The sequence below is a fragment of the Brassica napus genome, chromosome A8 (assembly GCF_020379485.1).
Source record: "Brassica napus cultivar Da-Ae chromosome A8, Da-Ae, whole genome shotgun sequence".
Classification (NCBI taxonomy): Eukaryota; Viridiplantae; Streptophyta; class Magnoliopsida; order Brassicales; family Brassicaceae; genus Brassica; species Brassica napus.
In genome coordinates this window covers 569,858-587,259 of record NC_063441.1, presented here as the reverse complement: position 1 = coordinate 587,259, position 17,402 = coordinate 569,858, and the positions used below count along the sequence as shown (strand labels likewise).

The 17,402-nt window shown below is 38.7% G+C and overlaps 2 protein-coding genes across 2 annotated transcripts; both read left to right on the top strand.

The window, feature by feature from the left end:
* Positions 1–305: 305 nt before the first annotated feature.
* Positions 306–5,478, top strand: LOC106443573 (E3 ubiquitin-protein ligase BRE1-like 2). Its single transcript, XM_013885130.3, has 19 exons — positions 306–559; positions 650–811; positions 892–979; positions 1,072–1,302; positions 1,387–1,554; positions 1,666–1,859; positions 1,953–2,036; positions 2,120–2,239; positions 2,327–2,513; positions 2,596–2,756; positions 3,072–3,143; positions 3,405–3,481; positions 3,566–3,760; positions 3,853–3,925; positions 4,002–4,088; positions 4,204–4,341; positions 4,431–4,633; positions 4,715–4,877; positions 4,991–5,478. The coding sequence occupies exons 1-19, from the start codon at positions 446–448 to the stop codon at positions 5,120–5,122; spliced, it is 2,649 nt and encodes an 882-aa protein (XP_013740584.2). The 5' UTR covers positions 306–445; the 3' UTR covers positions 5,123–5,478.
* A 6,627-nt stretch (positions 5,479–12,105) lies between these two features.
* LOC106443584 (non-specific lipid transfer protein GPI-anchored 6) lies at positions 12,106–13,713 on the top strand. Its single transcript, XM_013885136.3, has 3 exons — positions 12,106–12,536; positions 13,104–13,214; positions 13,424–13,713. The coding sequence occupies exons 1-3, from the start codon at positions 12,197–12,199 to the stop codon at positions 13,564–13,566; spliced, it is 594 nt and encodes a 197-aa protein (XP_013740590.1). The 5' UTR covers positions 12,106–12,196; the 3' UTR covers positions 13,567–13,713.
* The last annotated feature ends 3,689 nt before the right edge of the window (positions 13,714–17,402 follow it).

Sequence of the window (17,402 nt, the reverse complement as noted above, 5' to 3'; positions counted from 1 at the left end):
GGTTAACCACATATGATAGAGTTTGTTACACACATTAAGTTGATACCAAACTACCATAAACCATGAGCTAACAACTTTTCTGAACCGGATAAACCGTCCTCTTCAAATTTTGACAACTCAATTGACATAACCAGTCTCGGTTTAAGCCTAACCGGATTGACTCTCAACACCAAAGCTACATTACCTCTGTGAAAACAGACCAGAAATGAGTTTTTGTACGTTTGTATTGGGCCTCTCACTCTATATATACAACATAGGCCCAATAGGCTTTGGGTTTTCACTGGGCATTGAAGCTAATAACGCACCGTTTTAGTTTGTTTATTCTCTTAATAGATTAAAAAAAAAAACAATAATCAGTCGACTTGAAATTGATTCTCCGGCGAACTCTCCGAACCTCCGTGTAATCCCTGAGAACGAGTCATTATCGATTTAGGGTTTAGGTGTTATGGAGAACCAGGACTCGGACGAGCCGATGCAGAAGAAGCCTCATCTTCTGGACTCCGTTTCTCCGACCGCCACGGCCCCTAACTCTTCACCGTCTCATCCCGTCGCTAAAAGTGTAAGTCTTTCCCTCTGAGAATTTGTAACGAATGATTATTTCACTTCAAAGCTTTGGCCTTTGATTGAATTAAGGACTGTTCACTTCTAGGTTGATGCCACGGTTCTACAGTTACAGAATCAGAAGCTTGTGCAGCAGTTAGACCTGCAGAAGAAACGTATGTACGATGTTGAGACTAAGATTCATGAGTTGCATCTCAATCAAAGCTCTTATGATGACCAGCTTATCTCTGTTAACCGGCTCTGGAACCAGGTCAGAGACTAATTGCATCGCTTAATGATTTAATTTAGAGGTTCTGTGGTTGTTAAATTAATGGATTTTGGATGGTTTAGTTGGTAGATGATCTGGTCTTGCTTGGAGTTCGAGCTGGAGCCAATCAAGAGGCTCTCAAATACTTGGACATTGCAGATAAAAAGCGAGGTATTATTAATAAGAGCCCTCTCTCTCTCTCTCTCTCTATTGTTCTTAAGTATAAGCATAGATGATTAAGTATATGTCTTGTTTTTTTCTAGGTTCAGTTCCGCCTTGTGCTGCTGACGAAATGTTTCTATGTAGACTTCTTCAAGTAGATTCCATAGGTGCTAGTAATAGTGATGAGGTAGTGAGAAAGGTTGAAGAAGCTCTTTCTCTGCGTCATTCCTCTACAGTGGAGTTGATGGGAGTCTTTGAAAACACCATTGCTACTCAGAGGACTAAAGCTGAAAGCATATCACAGAATTTACAGGCTGTGAAATCTGCAGAAGGTTGGTTGGTTGGTGTGATAATTATCAGTTCGTTTTTTTTTTAGTGGCTAATAGAAAATTCACATACTATTTTTATTTTTCCAGACGCCACTGTTCAGTTGTCTAACATTAACGATTTAATGAAAGAGGAGGCCAGAAACTTGCGTGAGATGATTGACGCTTTAAATGCGAGGCACAAAGAACAGACTGAGCAGATTCAAGCGTATGTAAGCAGCCATTCAACAGATCAATCCGAGCTTAAACACCTCAAAGGTCATACATTATTCTAGAAAACATGAGAAAATCAGCTCTTTGTCTGTACAAGCGTGGCACATTTTTTTTGCTAGTTCTTCTCTGAGTGTGGAATAACTTTGGTTATTGAAGGTGAACTGGAAGAGATCAAGGCTGAGCTTGAAGAGAATAGACGAAAATTGATAAACCTGAAAATGCAAAAGGATGCTGCATGTGAAGGTCATGTAACATCATCACCAGCAGTAGCTAATGGAAGCGTTTCTCCTGAGAAGCCTGTAGATAAAACGAAGTTGCGTGAATTGAAGGACTCAATTGATGAAATAAAGGTAACTAGCTCGCTCTTTGCTATAGTAGTTCATATTATCTTTCTTTTCCTTCCCAATTTGTAAGCTCAGTAGTGTTTTTAATGATCACTCTAGATAGTGGCAGAAGGTCGTCTCTCTGAGCTCCAAGCTGCACAAGAGTATAATCTTTCCTTGTCAAGACAGTGTGAAGATATTGAGGTATATTCACAGTATTTGGATAAAGATATTTCGAAGAGTAATAGTTGCAGTTGACAGTGACATGTTTTGCTTGATGGATGTAGAATGAACTAAAGGATGACCAGTATATATACTCGTCTAGACTGTATAACTTGATCAAAGAGCAACTTCATCACTGGAACGATGATGTGGATCGGTATAAACTTTTATCCGAGGCCGCTCAGGTCAGCTTCTTATTTAATCTGCGTGTGTTTCTCTCCCTCGTATGTGAGTGAGTTTTCATGCAGATCCTTGTCTAACCCTTGGTTCAGGCTGAAAGGTCCTTTGTAATGAGACGAGAGAAGGACCTAAATCAAAGGGAAGAATCCCTGGAGGCAGCTAAACAGAAGATTACTAGTGTTGGTTCTCGAATTGAAGTGCTGGAACAGAAGCTGCAGAGTTGTATAGTTGAAAAGAATGGATTGGAGCTAGAAACAGAAGAAGCTATTCAAGACTCTGGTGATGGTCACTCCGTTTCAGTACTCATTGCTTGTGTAACGTTTTAAGTTTCTGCTCTTAACAAAGTATTTTCTTGTTCCAGAGCGGCAAGATATTAAAAGGGAGTTTATTACAATGGCATCAACGTTGTCTAAAGAGATGGAAATGATGGAAGCGCAGTTGAAACGGTGGAAGAACACCGCACATGATGCTCTTGACCTGCGTCAACAAGCTCAGTCGCTGAGAGTTTCGTTAAGTAACAAGGTATGCACGCAAAGATTTCCTCTGTTTTTTTCTTCCTAAATGCCATTAGCTTTGTTTTATTTATATGTTGTATGGATGGACTATTCAGTAACTGCATGATTTATTATTAAGAACAACTTACTCACATAGTAATGTGGCATAGGTATTATTTTCTATGACTTGAGTGGTGATAAGATGAGGAGAAGTGATAAGATTTTTTTTATGCAACGTTAGTCGGTATAACTATAAAATACAAATGTGTAAGTTCGTTCACTTGTATTGGACTAATAAAGTGGACTGTTCCCTGAAGTATTGATTTTCTCATGGTAACAAAAGGCAGACGAACAGAAGGGTTTAGAGAATAAATGTGCTGAACAGATGGCGGAAATTAAATCTCTCAAGGCTCTAGTAAGTTTTCTTTATGTCCTTTAAACCATGACCATCTACTCCCATTTTTCATTACCATGTTTTTCTACTCAATTTACGTTCCCCTTAGGCCATCATGGCTAATAACTTCTTCTTATGGTATCCATCTTATGAGGCACTTAATTCTTCAGCATGCTTAGCGTTTTTATCTTCAGCAATCTGTTAGGAATTCATGAATGCTGATTACTGAAACTCCAGAAAACTTAGCTGTGAGTGTCTCAATGGTTTATTGTAACATTGCAGATTGAAAAACTGCTAAAAGAGAAATTAGAGTTGCAAAATCTAGCGAGCATCTATACTCGTGAGTGTAATGATGAAAGGTAAGTGACTACTTGAGTGTATTATCCAATACCCTTTTCCTTTTGTTGCTGAAAATATGAGATTTGAGCTTTTTCCAATTTCAGAGGATTAGCAGAAATCAAGGAATCACAACGGAAAGCTCAGGCGCAGGCTGAGGAGCTGAAAAATGTTTTAGATGAACACTTTCTTGAATTGAGAGTGAAAGCGGCTAATGAAACTGAAACTGCTTGCCAAGAACGGCTTGCTACCGCAAAGGCTGAAATTGCTGAACTGAGGACTCAGTTAGATGTTTCTGAGAGGTATGCTCTCTCATGTTACCACATCAACGGTCATAGAGTTTATCCTTGTCACCGGTGTTGGGACTATTATGATACTGTTTTCTAAATTTTAGGGAGGTTTTGGAACTTAAGGAAGGTATCAAAGTCAAAGAGCAGGAGGCCGAGGCTTTGATTGCTGAAATGGAGGTAATCTACAATCATCCTATTAGACTTTATTAAATCTAGAAGTCTAAAATGCTCATCGAAACTTTCTTTGTTCTAGACTGTTGGTCAAGCCTATGAAGACATGCAAACACAGAACCAACATTTGTTGCAGCAGGTGGCTGAACGGGATGATTATAATATCAAGGTTGGTTTTATTGCTACTAGAACATGTTGTTTTTGGCTCGTTTCTCAATTCAAACCTTTTCTTACCTCTGTTTAGCCTTTGAACAGATCAGTTTTAAATTATTTATTTGATGCAGCTTGTTTCCGAGAGTGTCAAGACAAAGCATGCTTACAACACTCACTTATCTGAGAAGCAAGTAATGGAAAAGCAGCTGCAAAATGTTAATGCATCAGTAGAGACTCTAAAAGCAAGGATTGCACATAGTGAGGAACAGGTTAGAGAAGCTTTCTCTTGTCTAGTTATTGTAACTCTCCCAAAACAGCTCTTTTCACTGTCCTTTTACTAATGGTCCAACGTTTACAGATGAAAGGCTGTTTCGCTGAGGCTTATAAACTGATTCAAGAAGATCGTCACCTCGTTCTCAGTCTCGAAACCGCCAAGGGGGAATTAGCTGATGCTGAAAAGGAGTTCAGGTGGATCAAATCGGCTGTTTCTTCATCCGAGAAGGAATATGAACAGATCAGCAGGAGGACAGACGAAATCAAACTGGAATTGGATGATGAGAGGTGCACCTGGAAACAGATCTCTTGTTTGAACTGAATAACTATATATTGGCAGATTGGTTGTAATATCTATCTACTGAACAGGAGTGAGAAGAAAAAGCTTGAGGAAGAGCTGATGGAGTTGAACAAGGAGCTTGAAGAGTTGGGTTCTGAGAGTGTAGAAGCTGCAACACTCAGACTCCAGGAAGAAGTTAAGAATTGCAAAAACATCCTCAAGTGTGGCGTTTGTTTTGATCGGCCTAAAGAGGTAATTACTCTCATATCTCATCAGCACAGCAGACATAATGATCTGATTATCCTCTCTTATCACTGTCATATCATTATCAGCATTTAATATCACACAAACAAATATTTGTCCAGGTGGTAATTATGAAATGTTTTCATCTCTTCTGCAAGCAATGCATCCAACGAAGCTTGGAGATCCGACACCGGAAATGTCCAGGTTGTGGTACGGCGTTTGGCCAGAGTGACGTCCGGGTTGTCAAAATGTAAAACACACACACATGGTGTTAGTACATAACACACTTAACTACTTTAAGGTCCACAATCTCATCTTTTACCTGCCACTCTTCAATAATATATTGTATGGGAAATGGTGGCCTCTTCTGTGGATGTGTTGGTTAAGATATAACCACCAAATCTCTGTGTTTCCAGCTAAGTCGGTGATGAGAAGTTAGGTGTGGCATCTTTATGGAGAGAGTGTAGTTTTTAAGTATTTTGACAGTAGTGTGTTTTTTTTTGTGTTGCCTCCATTTATGCCTTCGTTTAATGACATGGGGACCGACAAAGACATCACAAATAGGCCAGAGCAGTAAGATAATATTGCATCTTTGCAATTTGCAGTGAAACTTCTCATGCTTTGTTGTGGAATTGTTTGATTCCCAGTTATAGCTTGCGGCTTGTGAATGAGTAGTCTGTATTTTTCCTAAGATCTATAAAGAATTATGTGAAAAGTTTATCACTAATTGGTGAAATCTTTAATTAGAAAATCAACAAAGTGAATATAATTGATTTAGCTAAATGATGCTTGTGAGCTATCTATTGTTTGGTAGGAGTACCTAATAATCTGGTGACATTTAAAGGCTTTTAATTACACGTGAAGATGGTCTAACCTCTTATCTACAATAATCATTAGTAGTGTACTTTCTTCTGATTATGAAATGTTGGTATTAGTCAATTACGGTTTTACTTGATAATACGACTACCTAATTGGCTAATGGTTACACATCATCTACATAGATGTCGAAAGTATCATTCATAGTAATAGAGATTGAACTTCTTTAGTGTTTTACTGTATCAATAAACACATTGGACTAGTGGTTTGTTTTAGTATCACCGTTCACGTGTATTTACAATCAATAAAACCTTATGTGATCACATAAATTTAAAATCAACAGAATATATGTTAATCTTGTTTTCAGGCTTCTCGTGAGCAATCAATAGAACTTTTTGAATTTTTTTTTTATAATTTAAAGATTAGAATGCTTAATTGCTTATATCAAATCTTGCTTTCAGGCTTCTCGTGAAGAATCTGAAGAGAACAAGACAAACACCAACAAAACTGTTAAATTCGTTTTGTTTGGTTACTGCTAATCACATGCATATGTAACTGAGTTTTTTTGAAACTCGAATCTTACGTTCATATTTAGATTAAACAAAGGACAAACAAACAAATGAAACTAAGTAAACGGGCAAATAAACACATTAATGTCACAGCCATTGTGCTAACTAAATCTGCTTGGAAAAAAAATCATGTATTGGGATAAAAATAAAGTGTCTTGGTATACATTTGTGTATATGATCGACGTAATTTTATTAAAAAGGATAACATTTTATTAAAAAGGATAAAAATCATGTAGCAGGTGGTCGTGGTCGTGGGCGTCTCAACTCTGCTACTGCAGCTGCCGGCAATGCATCTACTTCTACTCAAGATCAGATTGCTACACTGATCAGTTTACTTCAGACTCAAACCAATCAGCTGTCAACTGATCGACTCTCTGGTAAGACAAAACTTACAGATGTTATTTTAGACACCGGCGCCTCTCATCATATGACCGGTGATCTATCTCTTCTTCATGATAGCATAGACATTACTCCGTCTGCTGTTACTTTCCCTGATGGCTCAGCATCTAGGGTTACTAAGATCGGCAAATTGCGGTTGAACAAAGATCACTCGTTGATTAATGTTCTATATGTGCCGAATTTTACATGCACTTTGATATCAATATCAAAGCTTCTTAAACAGACGGGATGTATTGCTATTTTTACTGACACACTATGTGTTTTGCAGGACCGTTTTACGAGGACCCTGATTGGAGCAGGTGAAGAGCGAGAGGGGGTTTACTACTTCAAAGGGGTCACAGTTGCGAAGGCTAATCAGACTGGAAAAGAGAAGATATCTCCTACAGTTTTATGGCACAGACGACTTGGACACCCTTCCTACAAGATGCTTTCTTCTTTACCTATGTTTTCTGATTTTCGTGTGGATTTGGATACACCTGCGTGTGACATTTGTTTCAAAGCCAAACAAACTCGTTCTGTTTTTCGAGATAGTTTTAATAAAGCTTCGGCACCTTTTGAGTTAATTCACTGCGATATTTGGGGTCCTTATCGTACCTTATCTTCTTGTGGTGCTGCATACTTCCTGACTATAGTTGATGATTACTCCAGAGCAGTGTGGACCTATCTTATGCTCGAAAAATCTGAAGTTCAAAGTCTCTTAAAGAACTTCTGTACAATGAGTGAGAAGCAGTTTGATAAACCTGTCAAGTGCGTTCGTTCTGATAATGGTACCGAATTCATGGTGCTGTCTTCTTACTTTCGGCAACAAGGAATACAACATCAAACCTCCTGTGTTGACACACCTCAACAGAACGGCCGTGTGGAACGTAAACATCGCCATATATTGAACGTGGCTCGATCTCTCTTATTCCAGGCTAAACTACCAGTTTCCTTTTGGGGTGAGAGCATCCTCACTGCGTCCCACCTGATAAATCGTACACCTACACCACTATTACACGGGAAAACTCCATACGAGCTTCTTCATGGAGTATCTCCTTCGTTTGATTCTCTAAGAACCTTTGGGTGCTTGTGCTATGCTCACCGTCGACCGCGTGATAGAGATAAGTTCGGAGATCGCAGTCGGAAATGCCTGTTTATGGGTTACCCCTATGGCAAGAAAGCTTGGAAATTATTTGATATAGAGAAGAATGAATTCTTTTCAAGTCGCGACGTGGTGTTTCTAGAAGATCAGTTCCCTGGAACACACGATACACAATATGTGACACCTCCGGTGTTTCAACCCGATGTTGCCATTGATGACTGGATACTACCGACTTCCTCACCATCTCCTGTGACAACTCTACCTATTTCACTACCTTCCACACCTACTCCTGATACTCAACCATCATCTCCTACTACACCATCTACCACTCCCTCTCCAACTCCTACTACTTCATCTCCGTCCCCACCAGCTTTACCTGTACCTTCAGCCATTGAGCAACCTGATATTCTATCTCCAGGACTTCCTCAACTACTTGGTCGTGGTCATAGATCACACAAACCTTCTGTGTTACTAAAGGACTACGTCGTCAATGCCACTACACTTCAAGAACCCCCTCCTCTCGCTCCGCTTTCATCTGCTCCGGGTGCCTCTATTACGGTCTCAGGTACGACACCCTATCCCATCTCTGCTTACCTTTCACGGGCAATTTTTTCCGCAGGGCATAAGGCGTTTGTTGCAGCTCTGACTTCAAACGTTGAACCTCGCAATTATAAGGAAGCTTGTCTCGATGATGAATGGAATGATTCAATGGGTGATGAGTACACAGCGCTTGAAAAGCAACACACTTGGGACGTCACCTCTCTTCCTCCGGGCAAGAAGGCAATTGCGTGTCAATGGGTTTATAAAAACAAGTATCTATCAAATGGTAAAATCTTTCGACGCAAGTCTCGCGTGGTCGCTTGTGGTAACAGACAACGAGAAGGTCTAGACTACACTGACACTTTTGCGCCTGTTGCTAAGCCAACCACAGTGCGCCTCTTGCTTGAAATTGCTGCTGCTAAGAATTGGGAAATCCATCAAATGGATGTTCACAATGCTTTCTTGCACGGAGATCTGAAAGAGGAGGTTTATATGAAGTTCCCTCCTGGTTTCGAACATCCTGACCCTACAAAGGTCTGCCGCCTACGAAAGTCTATTTACGGTCTTAAGCAGTTTCCCCGTTGCTGGTTTGCTAAGCTCCGTACCGCTTTGCAGAACTATGGCTTCAAGCAAAGCAGAGCCGACTATTCACACTTCTCGCTGATCAAGGGAAACATAAGTCTACACATCTTGATTTATGTGGACGACTTCATTATCTCTGGCAACGACCTTTCTACCATACAAAAATTCAAGAATTATTTGAGTAAGTGCTTTCACATGAAAGATATGGGCAAACTCAAGTATTTTCTCGGCATTGAAGTTGCTCGCAACGCTGACGGCATCTTTATTTCTCAGCGCAAGTATGCGTTAGACATCATCTCTGAGACTGGCTTACTGGGCACCAAACCGTGTTCCACACCCATAGAGCTTAATCATAAACTCGCTCTGGCTGTTTCTCCCAACTTTGCTGATCCAGAGGCTTATCGTCGTCTAGTAGGATGCTTGATCTATCTCACTTTTACCCGTCCGGAGCTCTGCTATGCTGTTCATATTCTTACTCAATTCATGCAGTGTCCCTTACAAGTTCATTGGGACGCAGCCTTGCGAACGGTGCGCTATCTCAAAGGCTCTCCTGACCAAGGCATCTTACTCCGCGCTGACTCTGATCTCTCTATTCGAGCTTACTGTGACTCGGACTGGAATGCGTGTCCCTTGACACGTCGATCTCTAAGCGCCTACATTGTTCTACTTGGGTCTTCTCCCATATCTTGGAAAACTAAGAAACAAAAAATGGTCTCCTTGTCTTCAGCTGAGGCTGAGTATCGATCCATGGCAGCTGCCTTGAAAGAGCTCAAATGGATCAAGCAACTACTTACTGCCTTTGGAATATCTCATGATCACCCAATGCAACTCTTCTGTGACAGCAAAGCAGCCATCTATATTGCTGCAAACCCGGTCTTCCATGAACGTACTAAACATATTGAGTCTGATTGCCATTTTGTTCGTGATGCTGTGGAGGACAAGTTGATCACTACAGAACACATAAGAACTACCGAGCAACCTGCAGATATTCTAACCAAAGCTCTACCGGCTACTACATTTTCATATCTACTGTCCAAGCTGGAGATTCAAGATCTTTCACCTCCAACTTGAGGGAGGGTATAGAGATAATGATATAATTTATAGAGATAATGATAGCGTATATGTTGTAGTTATCTAAATACGTAGTCCTCTCTTGTATATATACTTGTATACCATCATCAATATACACACACAGTTTATACGTTATTTCATATGAGTTTCAAATATTATTTTATGAGTTTCATATAATATTACAAGCCATATTTTTGGATAATCGGAGATTCTCTCCCATGTTTTGATAATCCAAGAGATGTAACCATTTTCTCTCGTATATTGAAGGTGAGATTCACCGAAATAAGTTAATTCTTCTATCCGCGCAACTATTCGCAATAACTAATTTAAAATTTTGAAAGGTTTATAGTGGAAAAAATACAAAATATTTTATATGATTATCGTCGGACGGTAACAGTCCCTCAAAAGAAAGGTTGGTTTTTATCTTACGTTAATTTTTCATCAAATATACCATTTACTTACGTTAATACCATAACCGAGCACTATCCATGTGAATCTAATCATAGATATCTCAACTAATTTTTCAAGCTCTTTATCATTTTATAGTCATATAGTATAGGGAAACATGTACATATATCTTACCTCAATTATTATGAGGACTTTAGGAAGAAAGTTACATACTGGCCGAAAATAGAAACTGAGCTAGGAGTCAAGATCCCTACAAAACGAAGTTTTAGTTCAGTCGGTAAAAACATCGTTTCGTTTTACAAATACGCATGCAAGAATGAATAACACAAGGTTAGAAAGAAAAGAACTAAATTTTGAGATCTGTCACGTATGTTATCAGTGCCTTATTCAAAAAATTAAAAATTATAGGCTTAATATCCGTAAACTAACACAAAGAAGAAAGAAAAAGAATATCAGCAACTTGAAAACATACTAATCAAAATACTCATCGTAATAAGTATCATTTTAGATTTTTTATATTGTTTCAAAATAAGTATCATTCTACAATTTCAATATAATTTTGTTAATTATATATTTAAGAGGGATATATTAATCTACTATACAATTTTCTTAATCTTCATAAAATATGTTGACACTTATAATGAAACGGATGGAGTATATTAGAGCTAGGAAAGGACAATAATTGGAGTTGTTTGAAATTCATAACCACATGCATGCAAATTGCAGAGTTCCTAGGGCTTGACTACCATTAATGACTCTCATAAATTGTAGGCTTGTCATTTCGCCATCTAACTTTAAAAATTATGATTGGATTATTCAAATAGAATAATATGATTGAAATTATGAATAGTGGTAATAGAAGAAGTTATACAACTATTGTATAGCAATTACTTCTTCTATATACTAATTGAATAGTGATTGGATTATTCAAATAGAATAATATGATTGAGGATCCAAAATCACTATTCAAATACTATATATGTAGAAGAATTTTTTTTGCCAAAGTATATAGAAGAAGTTATACAACTTTTGTATAGCAATTTTCTTATTAAAACTTCAATCGCTCTATGTTTTAGGTGTATTTGATATTCGGAAACATACCAAGTTATATAGTTAATGCGTGAAACATCTAAGGGTTGTATATATGAATATGACATTTGATGTAGTTGTTGCCTTGTTTGTCCATTTTTGAAAAATTACATACATCCTCAAATAGTCAGTTAACGTAGATGAAGAGATTCTATGCCATCATATAATTAATCTTTTTGCATGTATATTGACCCACATGTACTGTGGATTAACAACTTTAGAAATTCACATTATTTCATAAGAATAACTATCACGGTAAAATATTTGTTCCCCTTGAAAATATCACAATACTGGAATATATTTTTTTGGCTGGAAATAAATTGTGTCACTGAAGCCAAACTAACTAACAAACAAAATACTAACTATTTTTTTTAGAAAAAAAAATTCCGCTTTCTTGATATAATTAAGTTCCAATTGATGATGTTTTTTTATTAGTTATCTCCCCAATGAATTAGTTGATTCTTTTGAAAAGTTGTCGTAAGCCATAATTAATCAACACTCCTACAATATACTAGTAGTATATAATATTACACGTTTAAAAATTATTTATCTTGACACAACTATAAATGTGAAAATGTAATAAATTCTCATCACCCAACCAATACATTGACACTTAGATAGTATGTATGTGTATATATATATATATATATATATATATATATATATACACACGATCACACCATTCTATCTAGCTAAAAAGTGACGACCAATCAACAGATACATATATCTATATATAGAGAAAGAGAGATCATAAAAGATCACAACATCGAACCATGGAGAAATCAACTAGAACCCTAATGATCATAACCATCGTGATAACCTCCATGTTGGTAGGGTTTGGAAGCTCAGATCTGGATCAAGACAGAGAAGAGTGTACGGACCAGTTGATAGCACTCTCACCATGTCTCCCATACGTGGGAGGAAACGCAAAGGCTCCAACAAAAGATTGTTGTGGTGGTTTTGATCAGGTTATAACAAAGAGTGAGAAGTGTGTTTGCATATTGGTCAAAGACAAAGATGATCCTAATCTTGGCCTCAAGTTTAACGCAACACTAGCTGCTCATATTCCCACCCTTTGTCATATTACAGCTCCTAACATCACCAAGTGTATTTGTAAGTCTCATTCTCTTCTTTTTTGTTTTTTTTTTAAATTTGATTTTGGAGATCATGTACGTATACTAAGCAGGTGATTCCTAGTACAATGGACAGTCTTATTTCAGTTATTAGTTATTTGAAGTATTCTTCGTTTTAGTTTAGTTGTTTTCTTTTTGGGGAATGTTCCTTTCTCATACTAAACTGCGAGTTTTTTTATTCTTCTTTCCCTTATTAGTTTAGTTGTTATACCATATGGAAATGAAAGTAGTTCTAGTATCTACAGCTTTTTTTTTTATCAAAAAAATAAAAATAATATATATATATATATAAGCCGTAGATACTAGAACTTTTAGTCTGTTTTAATTATTAGTCTTTATTTTGGAGATCACATACAATTATTAATGTATGATTTTATAATATTTTAGATTGTTAAATAGTACTGTATTATTATTATTTCTTCAGTTGTTATTATACGGTATGGAACGACAATTGATGGTATTTAATGATATAGATTTGCTTCTTTGTTTACTGAATCACGAATTTTTATTTATTTTAAACTTGTTTGCATTTGATTTTATGGGAAAGCGCTTCTGCATTTATCTCCAAACTCGACACTGGCTAAAGAGTTTGAGAGCTTAGGAAGGATTGAATATGAAGGAAAGACCAACTCCACATCTCCTTCACATAATGTTAAAGGTAACTAAAATCAATTAAATTTGCTCAAGTAATTAGTCCATCTCTTTTAAGTTAATCTAATCAACATTACTATCTAATTAAGCACACCATTGAGCTAATCCCATGATCAATAATTCAATACATATGAATCAATAAAGATGGTGTGCTTAATTACTGCTTATCAAATTTACTGACTCTGTAAATGTTTTTCTTTGTGTATGTATATAAAGATGGGACTGGAGGAGGAAAAGCTGAACAAGTGAAGAGTACTGGAGAGAAGAAGAGTTGGTTGGCTGTTGAGCTTTTAATATTTGCTCTCTTCTCTCATCTTCTCTTCATTATCCCTTCTTTCACGTCTTCCTCCTTTATTTAATGTTACGTTCTTCTGCTTTAATTTATGTTAAATAGTTACATCTAAATTTATATATGCATGTGCATGCATATGATTTATGCATGTAAGTGAGTGCAAACTTGTAATGGGTATTGAGATTTTAATAACGAAAGCGTAGCTTTTAATCTTGTTGTTACTTGCTCTTGTGTACGCTAGTGCTTTTTTGTTTCCACAAAAGTGCATTCTTGTATGAGACATAACAAATGTAGTAAGTTAAGATCATTTAGTAAATCGTAATGTTGTTAGTAAGGTGTTGTCAAAAACACAAGGTGTTAGTATGCTATTTTTTGTTTATAAATCATAGCTTTTAAAATAACGTTAGCATGAATCACTTAGCCTAATCTAGTTTTCTCATGTAAATATAGAAAAAAAAACGAATGATCACTAAAACTACGGTTCAGTGTCAGTGACAAGGCCCAGACCCGTCCCACCATAACCAACAAGCTTCACCAGCAGCCCGTGGGCTTGAAGAAACTAAAGTAAATATTATGAACAATAATATCTTAATGCAACTAAGAAAATAGAGTAAAACAAAAAAACATCAAAAATTATGTTCAAACAAATCCAAAGAGGAAAAAGTGTTTCACCTCCCACATAGCAATCCATAATCTATATTCTCTAAAATAAAGATTCAAAAATATGTAAAACAACAGCTTAGAACAAAGTATGTATTGAAGAAAAAATAAAGTATGTATATTGAAGTATTTTTCACCATATTCACTCTTCAAAATTCACATTAATTGATTGAAGAAAAAATTGCATCTGCTCCATGATAAAAATTAGCATCCTTTTATATATAAATGTTCACAAGTTTTGTTAGTGTTGGTACGGTTTGGTTCTGTCCGGTCTGGTATTACTTGAGGAGTAAGCTTCGCTGGAGTCGAGATAAGGTCGTATAAGAGTTGTTAGAGAATATAGAATATACGTAGATGTTGATAACTAAGGATCTATTGTGAAGATCTCTTTGTCTTGTATATATTCTCATTGTGAGTACTGAATACAACAACACGTTCTCAATACTTTCTTCCTAAGTTTACATGGTATCAGAGCAGTGCTAGATCCAGTAGAAGAAATTGTTGAGAAAAAAATATCATGTCAAAAGATCTTGCAGTTGCAAGCGTCAGTGGTGGGAGCAGTATGTCCTCACCTTACTTTCTGTCACATTCAGATAATCCTGGTGTCTCCATCTCTCCAGTCTCGTTGACAGGAGAGAACTATGCCGAGTGGTCGTCGGAGCTGGAGAACGCGCTGCATGCCAAGCGTAAAACAGGATTCATCGATGGATCTCTGACTATGCCGAGTGAGTCGGAGAAGCCGGCAGAAGCTGAGCAGTGGAAGACTGTAAATTCAATGATTGTGGGTTGGATAAGGGCTTCCATCTCGCCCACGATCCGTTCAACCGTGACGTTCACGCCTGATGCGTACAAGATGTGGGATGATCTGAAGAGGAAATTCTCCGTCGGGAATGCGGTTCGAGTACATCAACTGAGGGCAGAGTTAGCGGCTTGTAGACAAGACGGTTCCAGTGTTATGGAATACTTTGGTCGCTTGGTGCTCAAGTGGGAGGAGCTTCTCAGATACAAACCAATCCCACAATGTACTTGCGGGGCCTCAGAGAAGTTCGTTGCAGAGTATGAAGAGGAGAAAGTGCACACGTTCCTAATGGGACTAGATGATGCTCGTTTTGGTAACGTGTGTACGAACATCATTGGCATGGAGCCCTTACCAGATCTCAACTCTGTTTATCAGCGAGTGATAAGGGAAGAGAGACGTCTGGTGTCGTCCAGAGTTGAACCTAAACAAGACGCAGTCGGGTTCATGGCGAAATCAGACGGAGGTGCTGGCGACAGTGCGTCTATGAGTGGTTTGATTGCAGCAGTGGCTCGCAGTCGTGGTAGCTCGTTGGTATGTTCTCATTGTGGAAGGTCTGGACACGACAAGAAGGATTGCTGGCAGATTGTCGGGTTCCCGGAGTGGTGGACAGAACGCAGTCAGAACAGCGAGCGTGGTGGACGCAACAGAGGAAGAGGGCGAGGCCGTGGTCAGGCAAAGGCTAATGCAGCTCAAGCAACGAGCAGCGCTGGTGTTCCTGGACTCACCAACGAACAGTGGGCCTCTCTAACTTCTCTTCTTGAGCAGCAAAAGAGCTCACCGATTCCTGACAAGTTGAATGGTAAGCAGCAGACCGGTGAGGTGATCCTCGACACCGGGGCATCTCACCATATGACTGGTGATCTCTCTCTGCTTACTGAAACTGTTAATATTGTGAACTGCCCTGTGAGCTTCGCAGATGGTAGTCAAGTTCTCGCGTCAAAGAGTGGTTCTCTTAGGCTCTCAGACAAGATTACGTTGATGAATGTTATGTTTGTGCCTAATCTGAATTGCACACTGTTATCGGTTGCTAAGTTGCTTAAGCAAACCGGATGTCTTGCTGTCTTTACTGACACTCTGTGTGTGTTGCAGGACCGTTTTACGAGGACCCTGATTGGAGCCGGTGAAGAACGGGATGGCGTTTATGTTTATCGAGATGTTACTATGGCACGAGGACACAGAATCAAAGCCGCTGAGGACAAGACGCTGTGGCATCGGAGATTAGGACATCCTGCATTTGGTGTTTTAGGAAATTTGCCTTTTGTTTCTGGTGTTTTAGACAATAAAGAAAAGTTTGGTGGTTGTGACATTTGTTTTAAATCAAAACAAACTCGCGGGGTGTTTTCCGAGAGTTTTAATAAAGCTTCAGTGCCATTTGAGTTAATACATGTTGATCTATGGGGTCCCTATCGCAAACAATCTTCCTGCGGTGCAGTGTACTTCCTTACAATCGTCGATGACTTCTCGAGGGCTGTGTGGATACATCTACTACTTGAGAAGACTGAGGTCAAGACGATTTTGCCAAATTTCTGCGCACTGGTTCAAAGACAGTTTGGTCGCTCAGTGCAGACAGTGAGGAGCGACAATGGTACTGAATTTGTCTGCTTGTCTAAGTACTTCGCGAGCAATGGCATTATCCATCAGACGTCGTGTGTTGCCACTCCACAGCAGAATGGTCGAGTTGAGAGGAAGCATCGACACATTCTCAATGTCGCGAGATCGTTAATGTTTCAAGCGAGTCTCCCCATCAAGTTCTGGGGCGAATGTATTCTTGCTGCAGCTCACGTCATTAACAGAACACCTTCCAGCTTACTACATGGGAAGACACCTTATGAGTGCTTGTACAGCAAGGCACCAAACTATGATGACATCAAGGTGTTCGGTTGCTTGTGCTTCGCGCACAAGATGTCTAGAGATAAAGATAAGTTCAAGGAAAGAAGTCGGAGGTGCATCATGGTTGGATATCCATACAGGAAGCGAGGTTGGAGGCTCTATGATCTGGAGAGCCACGAGTTCTTTGTGTCTCGTGACGTCGTGTTCCAAGAGGACACATTCCCATACCTTGATGAACACGATGAACCACTTGGAAGCGACGAGCTACCTATCTTCTATGATCAGGGAGTGTTACATGAAGAACCACTGGTCGTAGAATCAAGGGGGAGTGTTAGTGATGCAGTGGTCGAACCGTCTGAGACATCTGGAGTATTGACGGTGGGAGAAAGAGTAGCAGAACTGGGTACTGAGACAGAGAAAGTAGTACCTGCAGTTCCTATAGCTGAAATCGGAGTTACAGAACCTGTTCAAGAGGAACAGTTGCTGGGGAGAGGACATCGCGTGTCACAACCTTCGGTGAAACTCAAGGACTATGTGACATACAACGCACAATGCCTCGTCGATAAACATAACGCCACTCCAATCTCACCTGCAACAACTCCATCAAGGTCCTC

Excerpts from the sequence above, each read along its gene's own strand:
- LOC106443573 (XM_013885130.3), top strand. The coding sequence starts at position 446 with ATGGAGAACCAGGACTCGGACGAGCCGATGCAGAAGAAGCCTCATCTT. Across the intron at positions 812-891 it reads TTAACCGGCTCTGGAACCAG|TTGGTAGATGATCTGGTCTT; the intron begins GTCAGAGACTAA and ends TGGATGGTTTAG. Across the intron at positions 4,089-4,203 it reads GGGATGATTATAATATCAAG|CTTGTTTCCGAGAGTGTCAA; the intron begins GTTGGTTTTATT and ends TATTTGATGCAG.
- LOC106443584 (XM_013885136.3), top strand. The coding sequence starts at position 12,197 with ATGGAGAAATCAACTAGAACCCTAATGATCATAACCATCGTGATAACC. Across the intron at positions 12,537-13,103 it reads TAACATCACCAAGTGTATTT|CGCTTCTGCATTTATCTCCA; the intron begins GTAAGTCTCATT and ends TTTATGGGAAAG. Across the intron at positions 13,215-13,423 it reads TCCTTCACATAATGTTAAAG|ATGGGACTGGAGGAGGAAAA; the intron begins GTAACTAAAATC and ends ATGTATATAAAG.